This window comes from Spea bombifrons, chromosome 1, assembly GCF_027358695.1.
Source record: "Spea bombifrons isolate aSpeBom1 chromosome 1, aSpeBom1.2.pri, whole genome shotgun sequence".
Classification (NCBI taxonomy): domain Eukaryota; kingdom Metazoa; phylum Chordata; class Amphibia; order Anura; family Pelobatidae; genus Spea; species Spea bombifrons.
The window spans coordinates 13,808,146-13,828,086 of record NC_071087.1 but is presented as its reverse complement, the minus strand read 5'-3'; the positions used below and the strand labels follow the sequence as shown (position 1 = coordinate 13,828,086).

The 19,941-nt window shown below is 38.1% G+C and overlaps 1 protein-coding gene across 1 annotated transcript; it reads left to right on the top strand.

Annotated features, from left to right (window-relative positions):
- Positions 1-6,697: 6,697 nt before the first annotated feature.
- LOC128480008 (protein S100-P-like) lies at positions 6,698-11,649 on the top strand. Its single transcript, XM_053458259.1, has 2 exons — positions 6,698-6,886; positions 11,449-11,649. The coding sequence occupies exons 1-2, from the start codon at positions 6,749-6,751 to the stop codon at positions 11,587-11,589; spliced, it is 279 nt and encodes a 92-aa protein (XP_053314234.1). The 5' UTR covers positions 6,698-6,748; the 3' UTR covers positions 11,590-11,649.
- Positions 11,650-19,941: the final 8,292 nt, after the last annotated feature.

Sequence of the window (19,941 nt, the reverse complement as noted above, 5' to 3'; positions counted from 1 at the left end):
ACTCCACCTCCTTCCGGCTGCAGCGGAAGGAGACGTCAACCCGCTGCCCCGGCAATACAGCAGGAAGCACCGATACCGGTAAGTGTGTGTGTGTGTGTGTTAAATGGGATTTCTGGAATGCCTTTTACCCCTATATGCCACTCTGGCATTTAGGGGGTTAAAATGCATATTATGGGGCAGAGTGGCATATAGGGAGGTATAAGGCATTTCAGGAGGCAGAGTGGCGTTAAGGGGGCATTTAATAGAGCACTCTGCCTCCTGAAATGCCTTATACCTCCCTATATGCCACTCTGCCCCATAATATGCCTTTTAACCCCCTAAATGCCAGAGTGGCATATAGGGGTAAACACAAAAGTTATGGGGCGCAGAAATATATATGGGAAAAAACACCTGAAGTAAATATAGTGTCTTTAATAAATATAAATATACATTGGTGTAAAAGTGTCTATAATATAAATAAATAAAATAAAAATTAATCTGACCAGCAAAAGAACTTACATTAAGTCCAAGCACCCAAAGTGCATTAGTGCATGAATGTAAACAGACCACTGGTTCCAGAATAAATAAAGTTCAAATGAGTCCTTCCAAACGCGTTTCGCCAATTGGCTTCTTCAGTAGAAGTATTCAATTCAGTAAGTAGTTTTCTTCTGTTTCTCTAATGTTTTTATATCGATATATCCGTGTAGGTGTTGTCCCACGTCGTCCCTCTCTCGTACATTATATTTTATATTGGGGTAATATTTATTTATAATTTTTATATTTAATATACATATACCATACACTATAATATTTTATCTCAACACAGATTATAACAATATATAATATTTTATATTTATATTTATTTTTATATCATATCTCAGCCATTTATAATATTGGATTAATCATAATATTCTATCTCAATATTGTAGCATATAGTACATATAGCTTTGTAATATATTATATAGATAGAATCACTCCTTTTATCCATTTTAAAAAAGTAAATTAATCTTTTAGTGAGAATAATATTAGACCCTCATTATCTTGATCTCTATATATATGTATAATACTTCCTCTATTTCTATTTAGTATTTTTATTATCCAAAAAATATGGTTTATCTCTATTTCTATTTTTATCTTCATTTTTCCATGATATTTTTATCTTCACTTTTCCATGATATTGAATATATAATTTATTCTGGATAATGATCTGGTTCTTTTAGAGATAGTACACACCTATATAAATATACACAAATAAACTTAGACACTTTATATATTATATATACACAAAAATACACAAAAATAAATTTAGACACCTTATTTTATTTTATTCAACTTTATTTCATTTTTTCACTTTATTCACATAAAAGCATTAAACACATTGTCACAAAAGCAATAGATCACATTCTACGATATTTTTACATAAACAAATCAAATTAATTAAACTAAATTAATTATTCAAACACAATTGCTTTTGAATAATAGCTACAAATACACGTAATTTTTCACTATATTGATATAGACAATTTAAAAAGGGTTATAACAAATCCAGGATATCCGTTTTTCATCTTTAAGTTTTTTTCTCCCGTCCCGTTCTTCCTTCAGTTTGACCCGTTTTTTCTGACACAGTGGTTAATTAGAAATTTACTTACCTGTTAGGTTAACTCTAACCATTTATATCCTTTTATTCCCCATGCATTGGGAGAACCGCTATACGATCTCCCTAAACGAAGGCTGAAAACCTCTGGTCGATTTCGGGGTCTCTTAAAAATATACGAGACGTGATGGTTACTACAGAGGAGGGATGAGTGGTGCGCGATGACGCACACAACGTACAATGGAGCGTGATGACGAGACGCGATTGGACGGGTGGTGCGCGATGACACATACAATCTGTGGCGGAGCGTGATGACGTGTACGGAAACTGGGGTATACACGACACACAACTACCTTTAAAGAAAAAAACGGACGATACATAGTACGCGATGACGTACATGACACGACGTTGCACCATTGGACGAGAGAGGGACGACGTGGGACAACACCTACACGGATATATCGATATAAAAACATTAGAGAAACAGAAGAAAACTACTTACTGAATTGAATACTTCTACTGAAGAAGCCAATTGGCGAAACGCGTTTGGAAGGACTCATTTGAACTTTATTTATTCTGGAACCAGTGGTCTGTTTACATTCATGCACTAATGCACTTTGGGTGCTTGGACTTAATGTAAGTTCTTTTGCTGGACAGATTAATTTTTATTTTATTTATTTATATTATAGACACTTTTACACCAATGTATATTTATATTTATTAAAGACACTATATTTACTTCAGGTGTTTTTTCCCATATATATTTCTGCGCCCCATAACTTTTGTGTTTATCTGTATCTTTTACACTTTAAGGAAGAGAGTTATTTATGTGGATAGCTGCATTTTTATCTGGGAAACACATATTTATTTCTCACTTTAAAATTTTCACGTGATTTTAGGCTTTTGTTTTTTATGGCATATAGGGGTATAAGGCATTTCTGGAGGCAGAGTGCTCTATACAATGCCTTTTAACTCCCTTAATGCCACTCTGCCTCCTGGAATGCCTTACACCTCCCTATATGCCACTCTGCCCCATAATATGCATTTTAACCCCCTAAATGCCAGAATGGGATATAGGGGTATAAGGCATTTCTGGAGGCAGAGTGGCACATAGGGGGTCAAAAGGCATACCATGGGGCACAGTGGCATATAGAGGGTTAAAAGGCATATCATGGGCCACAGTGCCATATTGGAGTGGCAAGCCTGGGGGTAGATGTGCGTAACTGGGGGACAGGTTGGAAAATACAAGGAAATAAAAACAAAAAAAATATTTTTCTCAATCATAGCTTTTATTAAAAAAAAAATAGTTTACATGAATTAACATTTACTAGTAAAACTTTTTTCCTTTAGGGTCGTCTTATATTAGTTAATATTCAGATTTTGGGGGGTCGTCTTATAATTGAGCAAATACGGTAATTCGCTGCACCAGCATGTAGTAATGTGTTTACTTTCCCTGATTGTAATTGAAACTTGGAGAATGGATTACCCACTCTGTATTGCCACAGCTGGTCCATGTCAATGAGTCTCTTTATATTACCGTATTTGCTCGATTATAAGACGACCCTGATTATAAGACGACCCCCCAAATCTTAATATTAATTTAGGAAAAAAAGAAAAAGCCTGAATATAAGACGACCCTATAGGAGAAAAATTTTACCAGTAAATGTTAATTCATGTAAACTATTTTTTTTAATAAAAGCTATGATTGAGAAAAATATTTTGGTTTTATTTCCTTCTATTTTCCAGCCTGCCCCCCAGTTATGCACATCTGCCCCAGAAATGCCTTATACCCCCTAAATGCCACTGTGCCCCATGATATGCCTTTTGACCCCCTATGTGCCACTCTGCCTCCAGAAATGCCTTATACCCCTATATGCCACTCTGGCATTTAGAGGGTTAAAAGGCATATTATGGGGAAGAGTGGCATATAGGGAGGTTTAAGGCATTTCAGGAGGCAGAGTGGCATATAGAGGGTTAAAAAGAGATTTCTGGAGGCAGAGTGGCATTAAGGGGGTTAAAAGGCATTTCACAGAGCACTCTACCTCCAGAAATGCCTTATGCCCCCCATTTAACACTAACTCCCCCCCCACCCCACTTACCGGTACTTCTGAGTCTCCTGTCATGTAGCTGGGGCAGCGTGTAGACTAACGCTGCAGCCGGAAGGAGGTGTGGCTAGCAGCGTGGGTTGTCTGCGTGCATCGCGCAGACCTTCCCCGGCTGTCAGAGATCAGAGTTCCCCGCGCCGCACCGGTGCGGGGAACTCTGATCTTTGACAAACGCTGCCCCAGCTACACACCGAGGACTCAGTACCGGTAAGTAGGGCGGGGGGGAGAGACAGGACTTAATTTGTGTTTGCCATATATATAAAGAATAACAGGTTACCGAGTCAAGAAGTTATACTAGTTTTTTTAACAATGGGCAATGTAATACATTATTACAAAGAGAAACATAATAGGAATATGCATATTTCAGATTAAGATTTCACCCATATTGAACGCGAGACGCTTACTGAATGACCTGCACTGCCTGGGCGGCTGCCTGCCTCCCATCAAGTGACCGCGACCATGCTTCTAATGAATGACCACGGCCAGCGGTTCGCGGTTGCAGGATGCACGGCTGCCGGCGCCTACTTTGGCTATAGGTTGCGCCAGGCCCTGGTTATTGTAATAGTGGAGCGTGAAAAGGAACAACATTACACATGTAAAGAGGTACTGGTACAGAAGGAAAGAGCAGCCCATGAGGATTTTCGGCTATTTCTGTTTGGCTTTTCTTTTCCATGCTTATTGGGTCTCTTTAAAAAGCTCTACATTCCTATATTCTGTCTCAAATAAAAATAGCCAGCTTTGCTAATATGATGAATGCACTATTTTGAAAATAGAAAATGGATCAGCAAATTGAAACCTCACGAGCTTTCAGGAACCATTTGCTTTTTTGTCATTACATTTTTTTATGGAAATATGTAATTAAACCTGTTGCCAGTAGAGTGCGCTGTTGTATTTAATGTCCTATCTTCTCATGCACAATAAATTGGAAAGTTCTAAATAATAATTATTACATAAATCTGTGTACAATGCATCTATTCTATAAACATTGATTGTTATCTATTACAACCCCACCGTCCAGGTTCTTGGTACAGTGTAGATCATGGACAGCTTGGGGACATTCTCTGACCGGCTCAGCAAGCTGTGACATTAAGATCTTTATTTTTGTTTAAAAGCAAAGTTTCCGACCTTTACATCTGAAGCTTTGCTGAAGTCCTCACACATCTGGACAAGTGCACTCTGCGCAAAAGCGGTCTTTATCTGCTTCTCGAATCTTCTTTCTGGTATGGAGACCCCTCATAACCCAGTGCAATGCGGCCTGTGAAGAACACGGCAGATAAAACAGACTGTTTTATTCTTTTTAGATCACTTTGGAACAGCTCACTAATTGGCTGCTTCTAGCATCATCTGACCACAGAGGAAGAGGGGCGCTGTAGCTTCTACCTCAGGGTATTCCTTTATTTTTGTAGGGGCTGTCAGGGACAGTAAACCAGGCAAAATACAATCATAGCCTTGTAAAAGGAATTCCGCTTTTTTGGTGAAAGTTGAAAAAAGCCCACTGAGGAATTAATGGCAGCCCCATATGCTATGCAATAAAACCAGAAATACGGTAACCAACATCTCATAAAATGTACACATATATTTTAGTATTTTTTTTATTTTTAATATAAGCTGAACCTGAACCAAAGAATACCTGTCACGTTAAAGAATCATTGAAAATACGGTGCATTCTATTCTATCATTCTCTAATACCATGTAGCATTGGTGCAGCACATGAAAAAAAATGCAATAAAAAATGACAGGCATTGTATTAAGCGCTGCGTAAATTGTTGCCGCTATAAAAATAAAAGATAATAATAATATTAATTACCAAAGTACTGCGCTACGTCCACATTAGCTGGGATTTACACGGAGGAGAGAGGTGAGATCTCATTTACAGAATAATAAGCGCATGAAGCAGGCAAAGATGTTGACTCATTAACCCCAGCTCACAATTTATGAGAAGTATCCCCTCTATAGGTTTAAGTGCAAAATATTGGGCCCTTGGTTATATTTCTTAGGGCCGCATATAAATATATGTTTAAAAACATTTTTACGTGCATGCAGATATCTATTACACAGCTGCTGTACGCTTTTACCAACAATGCTCTCTTGAGTAGTGAATCAATTGAGATGTAGCTCCTAAGGAGACATAGATGACCTCTACTTTCTGGCATTTACAAACACAGACTGTGAGATATCTTCCAAAGTACAAGGTAAGTCTCTGCCTTTTCTAGAGCTGTTGCGTACGTTCCCTGGTGTATTAAAACTGATTCGTATTTTTTTTTGTTTATTGAAGCCCAAGGTGGAAGTGCTTCCATATCTGGTTAAGTAGAACGGGTCAAATAAGGTCCTCCAGGAGCAGGACCGGACTGGCCCACCGAGAAATTACCCAGTAGGCCGCCTTCACTGGGGCTGATATTGAGGCCGTGCATCCAGCGATTGCCCCAGGACACTACAAAATTCTTAACAAAGGGCCACTCGCGAAGGCAGTAACACAGATCATCTTTTACAGTTCCGTTCACTAAATAAACACGTGCAACAATATTTACAGATTAAATATGTAATATCATCAGCTCCAGTGGAAACCAAGCCAAGTGCCCCTTTAACACAGCATATAGTCACCAAAGTGGAGCTGCTTTAAAAATTTGGATGCCTCTCCGTCCCCATCAAGTTATCCTCCACCTTTAAAGGGGTCCTTTCAAATATCCCCAGATACGTTCTGCATCATGTAGAGGTAAGTTAAAGAATCCTGTCTGCCATTTTGTTTGTCTCCTTAAGGCTCCCTGTCTCTTAAAAACAGTGTTTAGAAGTTTATTGAAATATTGCAGCTGCCTAGAAACAGAGTCCTGCCATTCATACACAGCCACTCCCTATGTATTACATCACAGCAGTCACACCACCTGCCCTTTCACACTTATACATGTGAAACAGCAAAGCTTTACGGATTCTTATACACAGTAATGATGGGGTGGGAGTGTTATTGAGTGATGTAGAGATGTATGCTATATAAATGATAGCGGTATATGTCCTCTCCATTCTGCCTGCATTTAATTATCAAGCTTAGTAGCTACAGCAGAGCCGGTTTGCCAAGATGACCGAATTAGAGACTGCAGTGGCAACGATCATTGATGTCTTTCATAATTATGCGGCTACTGAAGGCGACAAATATTCTCTTACCAAAGGGGAACTGAAGACCCTTGTGGAGAAAGAATTGCCTGGGATTCTTTCGGTATGATTGTTTTATAATTCACATTATGTTAGGAGGATGTTTCATATTACAACATTTATATTTATACTATATGTGTATAGTTTGTGAAGTGGTGGTTAATGACTGCATATCCTATGCAATACTTTTCTATCCCTATACAATAACACAACCATGACCACACACTAACCAGCTGATCAGTATGACAAACAGTAGTATTCTACTAAGGAAGTTATGATACAAGTATTTATGTATGTATGTATGTATCACTGCCTAAAATGCTTTGTTTTTTATGTAGGATCATACCTCTAAATAATAATATATAATAGAAAAATAATAGTATTTTTGAAAGCGAAAAACTTTGTTGGGCATTTCAAATTTGCAGAGTAGCCGAGGCATTATTAAACACTAGTCTACACCAACCAGAGCAGCCAGAAGACTTGTTTTTCCCTCAAAAATCTTGTGGTGCTGCCACACTGTCGAGGATTCTGGGCAGGTACAAACAAGGTTTTGCCTCTGTGTCCACTTTATACACGGATCCCTCACAGCAAGCGTCTGCTGTACTACGGCCTTTAGACAAAGCCCTGGACAGAGATAAATGTTGGTCGCTGGCACGGACTTTTAACTGTTGCAGCAGGGTCACAGTTTTTTTTGGGTTTTTTTTGCATAGCAACAAGTGGTAAGGGGCCGTGCGAGTGAGCCTATTGGTCGCTTGCACGGCCCTTTAACCTACGGATTTCTGCTCCCGTTATCCAATGCAGCATCGCAGGGGTTAACGGGAGCGGAAATCAGGAGTTAAAAAGGCCGTGCGGTGTTGCTCGCAAACTTCCGCATGGGTCGCTGCTTCCATCTGAGTTGTCAGCATTCTGTTTGAGCAACTTCTCTTGTACCGCACAGGGGAAGCAGGAACGGAGCAGGGTCATGTTATTTGATGTAAACTCACGTCACTCTGCTGGGTTCCTGCTTCTCCTGGGTGCTACAAAAGTCACTGCTTGCACATGAGACTATGTGAGTAAACAGAAAATGCAGCTTTTTGTAGACACTGGCGTCCCAGAGCCTTAGAATTGGCTTTGTAACCCTTTCCGTACTGATAGATGTCAATGACTGTGTTTCTCATTTGTTCTTGAATTTCTTTAGATCACAGCAACATGTGCTGCTTTTTGAGACCTTTAAGCCTGCTTTACTTTGCAAAACAGGTTCTATTTAATTGATGTTTAGATTCAGCAGTGCTGGCAGTAATTATTCCTGGGTGCGTCTAGTGAAAATGAACCCAATTATTAAATTTGGCTAATTGGTTGATTTAGTAACTAAGGGGCAATTACTTTTTGACACAGGGTTAGATAGTTTTTTCCTTACATGAAATGATCATTGCATTTTGTGTTAACTCTGCTTATCTTTGTCTGATATTAAAATTAGTTTGATCTTAAACATTTAAATGTGACACAAATGCCAAATACAGGAAGCGGACAAATACTTTTTCACAGCACTGTTTGTAAATATTACTTGACCAGAGGAGGGCTGGTACCTCGGGTACAACTGAGTGGCACTTGTCCAGTGTGAACAAGGTTTGACAAAACTCAGTAGAATAACCAGGGCTGGGTGTAATTTTAAGGAGAGGACTGGCCATCTGGCAAACCAGGCAAAACTGATGCCATATGGCACCATGGTCAGACTAAATGCTCAATGGCAATTAACACATTTTGGAATTAGACAATCTCCCGAGGACATGTAGCCAAATAAGGAGGATAAGCGTCTGGTTGGGTCCCATTTATGTATGGGGTCCCTTGCTGTGAGCAGAGGGGAAAAAAGATTTTTACATAGACACACAATGTATTGTGCTATATCGTTGGTGTAAAACGAAATCCTTCACTTAACAAATTTCGTTTTTGTTTTGCTGCTATCCAATGGCACCCAGGATCTTCTGTGTAAGCCAAGTCCCATTGCAATAATGTTCTGGAGGCAAAAGTAGTAGTCATTTAAGCCATTTTCCTTTTACATTATACAGTATAATTGTCAAAATATATTCAAGGTGTGTCTTTCAGTCAACTCCTAATAATTAGCAAATAACTCTCTGTACTGTGCTGTGCTGATCTATTTATTGAGACATGAACGGCATTCTGCCTGTATCCCATTACTTAACTGAGTAGATACAGCAGAGCCTGATTTGCCAAGATGACCGAATTAGAGAACGCAATCGAAGAGCTCCTTAAAACCTTTAAACGTTATTCAGTTACCACAGGCAGCAGCCAGATTATTCCCAAAGGAAAGATGAAGACCCTTTTGGAGACAGAAATGCCTGGGGTACTTTCGGTAAAATACTGGTTTCTTAATCCACAGCATTGTAAGCGGGCCCTTTCCTTATAAATAAAACTGTACTCAATCACTGTGTAACGTACTATTCGATGCGATACTTTAATATTAAAATACAGCATCCGAGCAGTGACACTGATCAGATAGTAATGACGGACAAGAGCACAAAGTTTAATGGTGAAGTTGTGATACATTTATTAACGTATGTGTGTAACTGCTTAAGATGCTTTGTAAGATGATAAGGATTATAGTGAGGGTATTTAAACACGCATGGGTTATACACACACTTATCCTGAATCTAAGACAAGATCAATCACTGATAATTCTATGGTTTTTTTTTTTTATGTGGGATCAATCAATATTCGCCTCTCTAAAACTGGCATAATTAGCCGGTTTAACCAGAAAACTTATATAAAATGCCTCCAAGTGATCTAAATGTAAATAGATTTACTCTTGTATTATGTGTGCTTCCTGAACACAATACATTCCTATTATATCAGCACATTTACACCGTATACTAGACTTGTGCATTCGTCTTCGGGCAAACATGAAAACGAACACGAAGAGTGCATTTTCGTTGTTTGTCCCGAAGAAGCAAAGATAGCGGCGGTAAGACATACACGAAGACGCACAAAACGAAGAATCTACGTTTCCATGTGAACGTCTTCGTTTTCACGCCAAATTTTCAAAGAGGAGGAGGAGGACACAGATTGAGTGAGCTGATCCTCGTTTGTCCAATCAGCTCGCTCTTGTGACATCATGTCACAGAAACCGCCTTTATAAGACCAGAGCTTGCCTGAGAAATCTATTCATTTTCGCCCTTTGCCCTGGGCTGGCAGTGCCTACTGCCTGTCCTGTCTTCTCTTAGTTTTTAAAATAATGAATTTTTTGTAATTTCAGGACACTTTTTCAGTCAGTCAATAATTTAGTTGAATTAATTTAAGATGAACTGTTTGAATTTTTAATTAAATAATATAATTTATCAATTTAATATAATCATAAATAATATATAATAAATTATAATATTGTCATATAGTATACTAGTGTAGACGACTACTAGTGTGTAATCTACAATCATTAATATTTAATAATAATAGTATTATTCATTTTAGCTAGCTTAAAAATGAATTAGCTATATTATAATATATTATCTTATTTTGCTTGAGACAGTCTGTCAGGTAGAATAGTTAATTTATCCCACATAAAGATTAACCAGTTCACTACTACCCTTAAGCTTAAGATAGAAGTTGATAATGAATTGTATTATTAATTATATTAATATAAGAAATCCCTAATTATTACTTAGTTAATAATTTAGTTAATTTTAAAGTTAAGCTAATCTTACTAGTACTGGTGCTGCAGCTCTTTAGTTTGTGCTTTGTTTTAGCAGCAAGAGACAAAGTCGTTTTTTCTCAATAGTATTAATTTACTTTCATTTGTTTTGCGCACCTCAGTGATTTCACTTTCCATTTCATTATAGATAGAATCCTTTAGTTTTTGGTCATGCCATTCAGTCTACAGACAAGAATCAAACGAATCACACTGGAGATTAAAAACAAAAAAGACAACTGTTTGGCACCTCCAGTGCCCCACTTTAATATGACGCCAAACGTTACATGAGTTTAATGAAGTAAAACCAGCTGCAACTTCCCTCTGGTGTCTCAGCCACAAAAATAAAACCCCATAAAACAAACGAAAAATGATAGTGCATTAAATACGAATTTGTGGACATAAATGTAAAAAAATGGCACCTTAAATCTTATACATAATACTCCCTCCAGGGGTATACATAAAAAGATTCTCAAGGCAGAGAAGCATAAAAATAAGTACCAAATATATTTATTATAAAAGCGTAAAATTATAACTTTTAGTTATAAAAGGATGTTCCTATTTTTCAGGATAAAATATTCCTCATGCAATAGAACCAGGCTTCTCTCCGCTCACACACTACGCGTTTCACCCTCCACTGGGCTTCCTCTTTCGACGCTTGGAATATTAGGTATATGATTTAAGGTGCCATGTTTTACATTTATTTACACAGCGTTGTATTGAATTTAACCCCTTAATGACAAAGCCCGTACATGTACGGGCTCAAAATGCATTGTTTTTAATTCTCATTCTCCTTAAGGGGTTAAATAAGTATTTCAAACAATTATACATATAAAGGTTTCGTCTATTCATCAGAGGTAACAATTGTCTAAATGTTAAATAATGTATTAATAATATAAAAATTACGTATCATCAGAAATTCTCATCATTTTTTTTAAATATTTTAGAGTGCAAAGGAGAAAGATGGTTCAGAAGAACTCTTAAAGGATCTTGATGAAAATGACGACAACAAGTTGGATTTAAAAAACTTTGTTGTATTCTTGGCATCCCTGGCTACTCTTGGATCCAAAAATGTGCCACCTAAGTAATAATATACACATTTCATTATTATATGTCATCTCGTCAATAAATCTATCCAACTAAATGTATGTTTGTGTCTCTGTATCAAGATTATTTTTATAAAGTAGCATGACAACCAGAGCAAATTAAAAAGAAAAAAAAAAAGATTCTGCCTCTGGGTTATTTAGAGAGTCCTCTATCATAACAGATAGTGCTTGGCTAACATCAAGCTGGCAATTCTCAATTCATAGATCACGTGTACAAAAACATCATATCAACCCTGAACCCAGTTACAGAGCACTATCTTGTTCATTGTGCTTTACTGGCTTTAAAGTTATTCTATGAAGTAGATCGCGTTGCTGATCTGCATCGTTAAAGGTGCTCTATAGCATTGACATTTAGTGCATGTTTAACAGTATAAAACATGACTGTTTACACCTTTATGACCTTAAGCATCATTAATTAAAAAAAAAGGATCATAACATCGTCAAACACATCACATGGAGGTTTTAAAAGGTATATGGCATTTAAGTCAATCGCCGTATCGGCAGGTGATGGTTTAGACTTACAAAAGGGAGATGGTCAATATCATTTGTAGCAGATACAAATACCCATAATTCCAGCGATTAAACTTCTCTGGATTGACCCCAGTAGGAGTTCTGACATTCATGTATCGATTGGAATTGGGTAATGCTCTGAAGAATATACAACGGACATCAACAGCTTTTACATTAAAACAGGAATGCTATTAACAAAGTCTACCGTGCATAATATACCATGACCTAAAAGTAAAAAAAACAGATAACCCTAAGGAGCCAATTATAGTAAATTAGTTATTAGTGCAAAAGATGTGCCTGGGCATCAGAAACATAAATGACAGTAAAAGGAGATTTGCCATGTGGAATACGGACCTACAGCGCTTGCTTCGAATAAACAAGGCCTGACAAAACCTCACTACTTCCAACAGGACCAGACTCGGAATTAAAATCTGCCTAACAAAGGCAGTGGTAAAAACAATGGCATAAATGTACCCAACCAACAGCCATATGCTTAAAGACAGGATATCCAGCAGGAGCAGCAATGCAATTATCTGGGTATCTCACAGGTATATCAACCTACAGCTTAATAAATAAATATCAACTTTCTAACATTTGCCTCAAATGTCTCTTTCCCCTGATGTTGCGTGTAACCACTAACCGCCCAATTCACCTCCCCAGTAGTCAGACTTCCGATCTCTGAATTTCACAGGTTTCTTCTTCTAGTAGAAGGATCTGGGGTTGCAGATCTGCTTATATATCACTTGATGACACTGTGAACGTTGGTAGTTGCAGAACAGACAGGTGATATTAGTTATCCTATACTACTTTCTAACAAATCCCTATTTAGATTTACTTCATGCAGTATTCAGTCTTGTAATCTTGATATCCTGACCAACAAGGTTTTATATCAAAGAATAGAATAGCAGACAGCGACCGATGTAGGGGATGCTGTCTGGTATCTGTCCTTTGTTCATCATTTGTTTTTCTGTCTCTAGTTTTTACATGAAAGTATACAGTATATGAACATTCATATGTTATTTCATACTTCGCCGATCTCTTATACATGTTCATTTAAAAATTCTTATGTATAGCACAAGTTTCTTCAAATACAGAACATTTCTAATACCCCCAGTAATATCTCACTTCCATTATTTAGGATGTAGCAGAGGCATTTGCTTTTTAATTACCGGTATTACATGTTTTTTTAATGGAAATATGTAATTAAACCTGTTGCCAGTAGAGTGCGCTGTTGTATTTAATGTTCTTATGCAGCACAGTTTTCTCGTGTCCTACCTTCACATGCACAATAATTGGCTGCTTCTTTGGCGCTATAAAAATAAAGGATAATAATAATATTAATTATTAATTATCAAAGTACTGCGCTATGTCCACATTAGCTGGGATTTACACGGAGGAGAGAGGTGAGATCTCATTTACAGAATAAGCGCATGAAACTGAAAGAGAACGACACAGCAGGCAAAGATGTTGACTCATTAACCCCAGCTCAGAATTTATGAGAAGTATCCCTTCTATAGGTTTAAGTGCAATATATTGGGCCTTTGGTTATATTTCTTAGGGCCGCAGATAAATTTATGGTTAATGGGTACATCCAGCTGCATGCTATGGCCTTAAAATGCCACGGCCACCTTGTCATCCTTAGTATGGCACCACTCATTTTTGTTTTTTGCAATAGATTAATTATATTGCATTTATAGAATTCTTGAGATTTTCTTCTGTTTTGTTTTAGCCACTATACTACAGAAACATTTTTAGCGATTGCTAGATCAAGAATTCCATTACATATGGGGTACATAGCTGGCTTAAAGGTGCTGTTTAGTTTGATAAGACTGGTAACCCCATGCCATTCTCATCATGATGTACATTAGGCATACTAACAAACATTTCAGTGTCTGGCTGGGATATCAGTGTGAACTTGACATTATGCATTACTCCAACCATAATACATAGGTGGTTTTGTGACTGTTCATGAAAAGTTGCTTGTTGTGCCACTGAATGAGCCCAAGGCAGTTGCAGCAGCCACATAAGCCAAGTTGTAAGGTCTGTTCTGGCAAATTTGTTGGCAGCTATGATAGGTGATCGCTGGTATAAGGACAACAGTATTTGTAGAACCGGTATTACTTTGTCAAGGTGCCAATTTTGTCTACAGATACCAACATAGAAGCAGGACTCAGGGTCAGCAAATGGTAAAGATGAGTCAGTTTAGGACACACCAAAACTTCAAAGCAATGAAATACACTTTGAAATATGCCGTGCGTGGCAGCTTACCTGAACAACTGGGCAGGACTCTTAAACGTGGGTGTTAGCTTTACTGAAGCTTGTTACGTTTCTATTACTCATTCTACTGTGATATCTATAGGTCTACTGTTAAACATTACTACTCTATTAAGTTACTTAATGATCCTGCTTAATAATTTTAACGAGCATCGGGACAAATGGTTCATGGACTGTGCTGGCTTCAGTGATGAGTGATCACAATGTGAAAAATAATAAGAATATATATTTATATATATATATATATGTATATATATATATACATTCAGTTACGGTTCCGCTCACTAAATAAACATGTGCAACAATATTTACAGATTAAATAGGTAATATCATCAGCTCCAGTGGAAACCAAGCCAAGTGCCCTCTTAACACGGCATATAGTCACCAAAGCAGAGCTACTCTAAAAATGTGGATGCCTCTCCCTCCCCATCAAGTTATCCTCCACCTTTAAAGGGTCCCTTTTAAAATATCCACACATAAGTTCTGAATCATGTAGAGGGAAGTTAAAGAATCCTGTCTGTCGTCTTGTTTGTCTCCTAAATGCTCCCTGTCTCTTAAAAACAGTGTTTAAAAGTTTATTGAAATATTGCAGCTGCCTAGAAACAGAGTCCTGTCATTCATACACAGCCACTCCCTATGTATTACATCACAACAGTCTCACCACCTGCAGTCACACCCACCTGGCATTTCACACTCATACACGTGAAACAGCAAAGCTTTACGGATTCTTATACACAGTAATTTGCCACAATGACCAGTGATGGGGTGTGAGTGTTATTGAGTGATGTGCGGTTTGTGTCATAGGAGTAATGTGTGATAGTTGTGAGGCTTTTTTTTGTATGATAGGTGTGATAGGAGTAGGATCCTTTTAAATTAGAAGATCTTAAAGGTAGCGTCCCTTCCGTGATGTTGGAGATGGGCAGGCTGGGCAGTGTAGAGAGACAGTATTAAGTTTTTCAACAAGAAAAATACAGGGACATTACATGTTATTTTCAAAAAGGAACATGTTTATTTAAGATCCATGCCACAGCAGTGCATAATAATTAAAAAATCTGAGAAAGTTGGGAAACAGCACCTTTCATTTTTTGCCTCCTGCTGATAGCCTTTTGCAAGGTTGGAGCAAAGAGAAGAAATTATCTAGATATACAAATTTCCCTGACTTGTGCCACCTATCTCTGCTTCCCTTACATTACTTTGATGGTTCACAAAAGTGTTCTCTATTAATAAAAAAACCCTACAAGCTATATTTAGTTTTGATAGACTAATTTCGTTTTTTAACTCGGAATTTTGTGGAATTAAGGCAAATTGGTTTAGGAGCAGCAACCCATTTAAAGACTGTACATTTTAAGGACTATTTGCTTAAAGAGTAAAGCTGGAAGAAGGAGTAGAATCCTGGGCAGAGGGTCACCCGGCCCCCAATCCTTGTCTTCTGGGGCCACATTCCCCAAAGGGTTATGTGGCCCTTCCCTGCCAGGACCAGAACCTCTTGCTCCACAGTAACAGTAGAATCCTTTTGCTCTTAGCTAGATATTATGTGTGAGGTTTTTCATTGAAATCATGATGTGCTGTGGACTACGGGAACGTGTATTGTTACCTATATGGCAGGTGACTAAAACCATAGGTTTATATGTCTGTATGTATATGTTTGCTGTTGCCATGTTTACTGGAAATATAAACTGATATTACTATCAGAAATAGACTCCAGCCAGGCTATAGAATATAGATACTCAAGAGCTACAGAGGGGAGAATGCTTTGGTTTTGTTCACCATTTGAAATACGTTCTCACCTTCAGCAAGCTGCTGTAAATTGAGTCCAGTGGCGTAACTACAGGGGTAATATTACTCGACCACACCAGTCCAAGTCGGATGGGCCCTTTCTAAACTATTTTGAACCGGCACGGGGGGACCGAAGCATATCGGGGTCATGTATGAACAGCCAGAGAAAGCTGCAGGATCGGTGAGAGGTGAGTGTGGGCGAGAATATATGTATATGTGTTTGTATATATGCATGGATGTGTAATTGTGTGTGCGCATGGATGTGTAATTTTGTGTGTGTAATTGTGTGTGAGCATGGAAGTGTAATGTGTGTAATTGTGTGGGTAAGATGGAGTGTGTGTTAGAATTAATGTGTACGTGTGTGTGTTAGTGAGTATGAGTAAGTGTATATGTTGGAAGTGGGGGCAAGTTGTTTGGGGGCAGTGATGGTAAGTGCCTGCTTGTTGTGGGTTTGTATATTAGAACAATGGCCCAGAAGAAACTGGACATCATGAGTTGCCATTTGAATCTACAATTTACATGATGCTGTGTTAATGCAATGATACCTACAAATGGTGTATCTTGGCCCCCGTGAATGTGTATTTTTTCCCTGTGAGTTTGTTTAAGAGAGTTGCAGGAGATATAATTATGTCTTGTGTCACTAATATCCAGTAATTAGTCCCATAGCTACATGTGTGTTTGTATGACAGAGGGATTTGCTTGTAAGGTAAGGAAGTTTTACTTTACTAAGAAGATGCTAGATAATTGGAACAGCTTCCCGGCACAAGTAGTAAAGTATAACAATCATGGGATAGTCATAAAGCTACTCTGGGACTGATTAAGGTCGGAGTCTTACAGGCACACTAGATGGGCCTCGGGGTTCTCATCTGCCGTCCAATGCGCCATGTTTAATTCCAGTAATTACGGTGTTATTATTATACATAGTATCAACAATTTATGCAGTGCTTTTTACAGTACAGACGTTTAAAGGGTATGACAAGAATGGACTACGAAAAAATTATACATTATGTAGAGAGTGCCCCGGTCTCAAGATTACAATTTAGTTTAAGAAATATATATAAATACATATATACATACATATATACATACACACACACACATATATATATATATATATATATATATATATATATATATATATATATCCATGTATTAGTAACAGGTAAGGAACGATAATTTATGTATTTTCCAACTGCGGGCTATACTATAATCCTACTCTGTTATGTGGATTGTTTTCGTGACACTTCAGCGGGGTGACGGTTTCAGTAAAGCTCTTACACATGTCTGAGTCAATCAAAGTACTTACGAGCTGTACCATGTGAAGAGGCTTCAGCCAAAGCAAAGTACAGCCATGAACCTTGTTACAGCTTCAGTGCGACCCTGGTAAATGTAATAATGTATTTCATAGTAAAAATATGATATATTACCCCCCCATTAAACAGACTCACTTCCAACATGGCACCATGCAAATGTCATCAGGATTTAATAGTTAAAATGTTGTCTGTTGCATTTTAACATTTTGAAATACTGTCTACTCACTCCCAACTACCTTATTGGCACAATCTCTCTATATCTGTTACAGAATTGCTCCAATCCCCTCCCTAACTTTTCTCACATCACTATCCTATGTGATTAGAAGAATGGAGGTAGAGGTGGCCCCCGTGGGGTGCATGGATGCTCTGCCCTTTTGTGGAAGCACTCCGGTTGTCAGAGAAGGTTGGGATGGTGTAAGAGAGTGTCAGGACCTATGGGGGGGGGTCTTGGTCTTGTGAGTGGGACAGTATTCAGAGGGGGCGCTGTAGTAGGCATCTAGTACAAAAACCACGATAAGCTCATGCCATACCTGCAGGATCCATGTTCAGGTCTGCTCCGATGGTACAGGTGCAGAGGCATGGCAAACCAAGGACGGGGAAAGAGGCAAGCATAAAGCAAAAATAAAAACATACAGGCTTGCTCTAGGGTCTGACACTAATGCAAAACATGTGAAGATTTAGTTGATCGTATCGTCATAAAATGGCACAACTTCACATTGAGCAAAATCCCATCACTAGCCCTAAACTAAACAAAACCAAAACTAGAACATGGTTGTGTAAGCATGTGAGTATGCATGTATGTACATTATGCCTTATTATGCGTGTCTATGTATATTAGTGCACCGGCATAAAGATGTATTTTTATTCTGGCTTATCTGACGGTTTGTTGGTTAAGAGTGGACATTCAACTAGTTATCTAACATTTACGCAGCGTCGTGGGAAGGAAAAGCTGCTTTTTTATGATGGTCCCTTTAGCATTGTCTGTGGTCTCTTTCTTGTCCCTTAATTATAATTCCCGGTAGAAAGGAAAGCATACGGAATATTTATATATATATATATATATATATATATATATATATATATATATATATATATACACATACATACACACACTATCTCAGGTCAGGGCTCTGTGTGGGCCATTCAAGTTCTTCCCCCACACTCATCCAACCATGCCTTTATGGACCTTGCCTTGTGTACTGGTCATGTGGGAAAAGAAAGGGGTCTTCTCTAAAACTGTTGGTCTTCGCACAAAGTGGAGCGTGTCAGTGTGAAATTCTCCCAGGGGCTCAGACAGCTGTTTGGGCTTTAAGTTTCCTCAGCCCTCTGGCCAGAAGACCAAGTGTTTCCCCATCCCACACATGCATCTTAGCAGAGAAATGATAAGAAGTTACTTAACAGTATTATGTAACGCTGCTGTGATGAAATATGTACGCATGGGAAGTAAGTTGTGACACCGCTTCTTGATTAAAATTTTCTCTTACAGTGCCTTGTAAAAGTATTCACCCCCTTGGCATTGTTCCTATTTTTTTTTTTGCATTACAACCTGGAGTCAAAATGGATTTTGGATTTGGATTCCATGTAGTGGACATACACAAAACTTTCATTGTTAAAGTGAAATTAAGAAAATATATATTTTTTTTAAATTCAAAAAAAATAAAAAAAATGAAAAGTTGTGCGTGCATATGAATAGTAACGCATGTCCAAGTTCTCTCTTTTGGTCTTATTTCTTGTTTGTTTCACAATAAAAACATATTTTGCATCTTCAAAGTGGAAGGGCTGTTGTGTAAATCAAATGATACAAACCTCCAAGAAATCCATTTTTATTCCAAAAATAGGAAAAATCCCAAGAAGAGTGGGTGAATGCTGGATTTTGATATTGACTTTAAAATGGTAGCCATGCAGAATGTGAGGTTATGAATTAGCACAGATTACAGAGAGACGGCAACATTCTCTACTAACTCGATTTACACCAAAGGAGCTGGGGCAAAATATTTAACAATCAGGGCTGCAAAAATTACTGTAAAAAGCTGGCTTTTGTTTCCTGCCTCCCCAGCAGCAGAAGCTCCCGTTCTTGAGTGTTCTTATATGAATTTGGAGTATCGTTCAGATTAGTCTGTGTCTCCTCTTCTCTCTGTGGCTCCATCTCTTTCCAAGAGGCAGGCTGCATGCTCTGATAAACTAAATCTCTCCACATAAATTGCTCTAAATCTCATTAAGAAAAACAATCCCACACACTTGGCCCAAAGCACGAAGCTCAATGGAACCAGATAGCATACATAGGGGTGCAGATACAGAGCTACTAGAAGAACACGTGACTCTGGCAAGCTGTGAATTGTTTTATCATTATTTCTAGAATTCTACAGCGTAAAAGGCTTCATTGGGACTGCGTTTGGTGGAGTTCCCAGCAGACAGAGGCAATACGGTACGAGCGTGAGTGTTGGTATGGGTGTTCAACCAT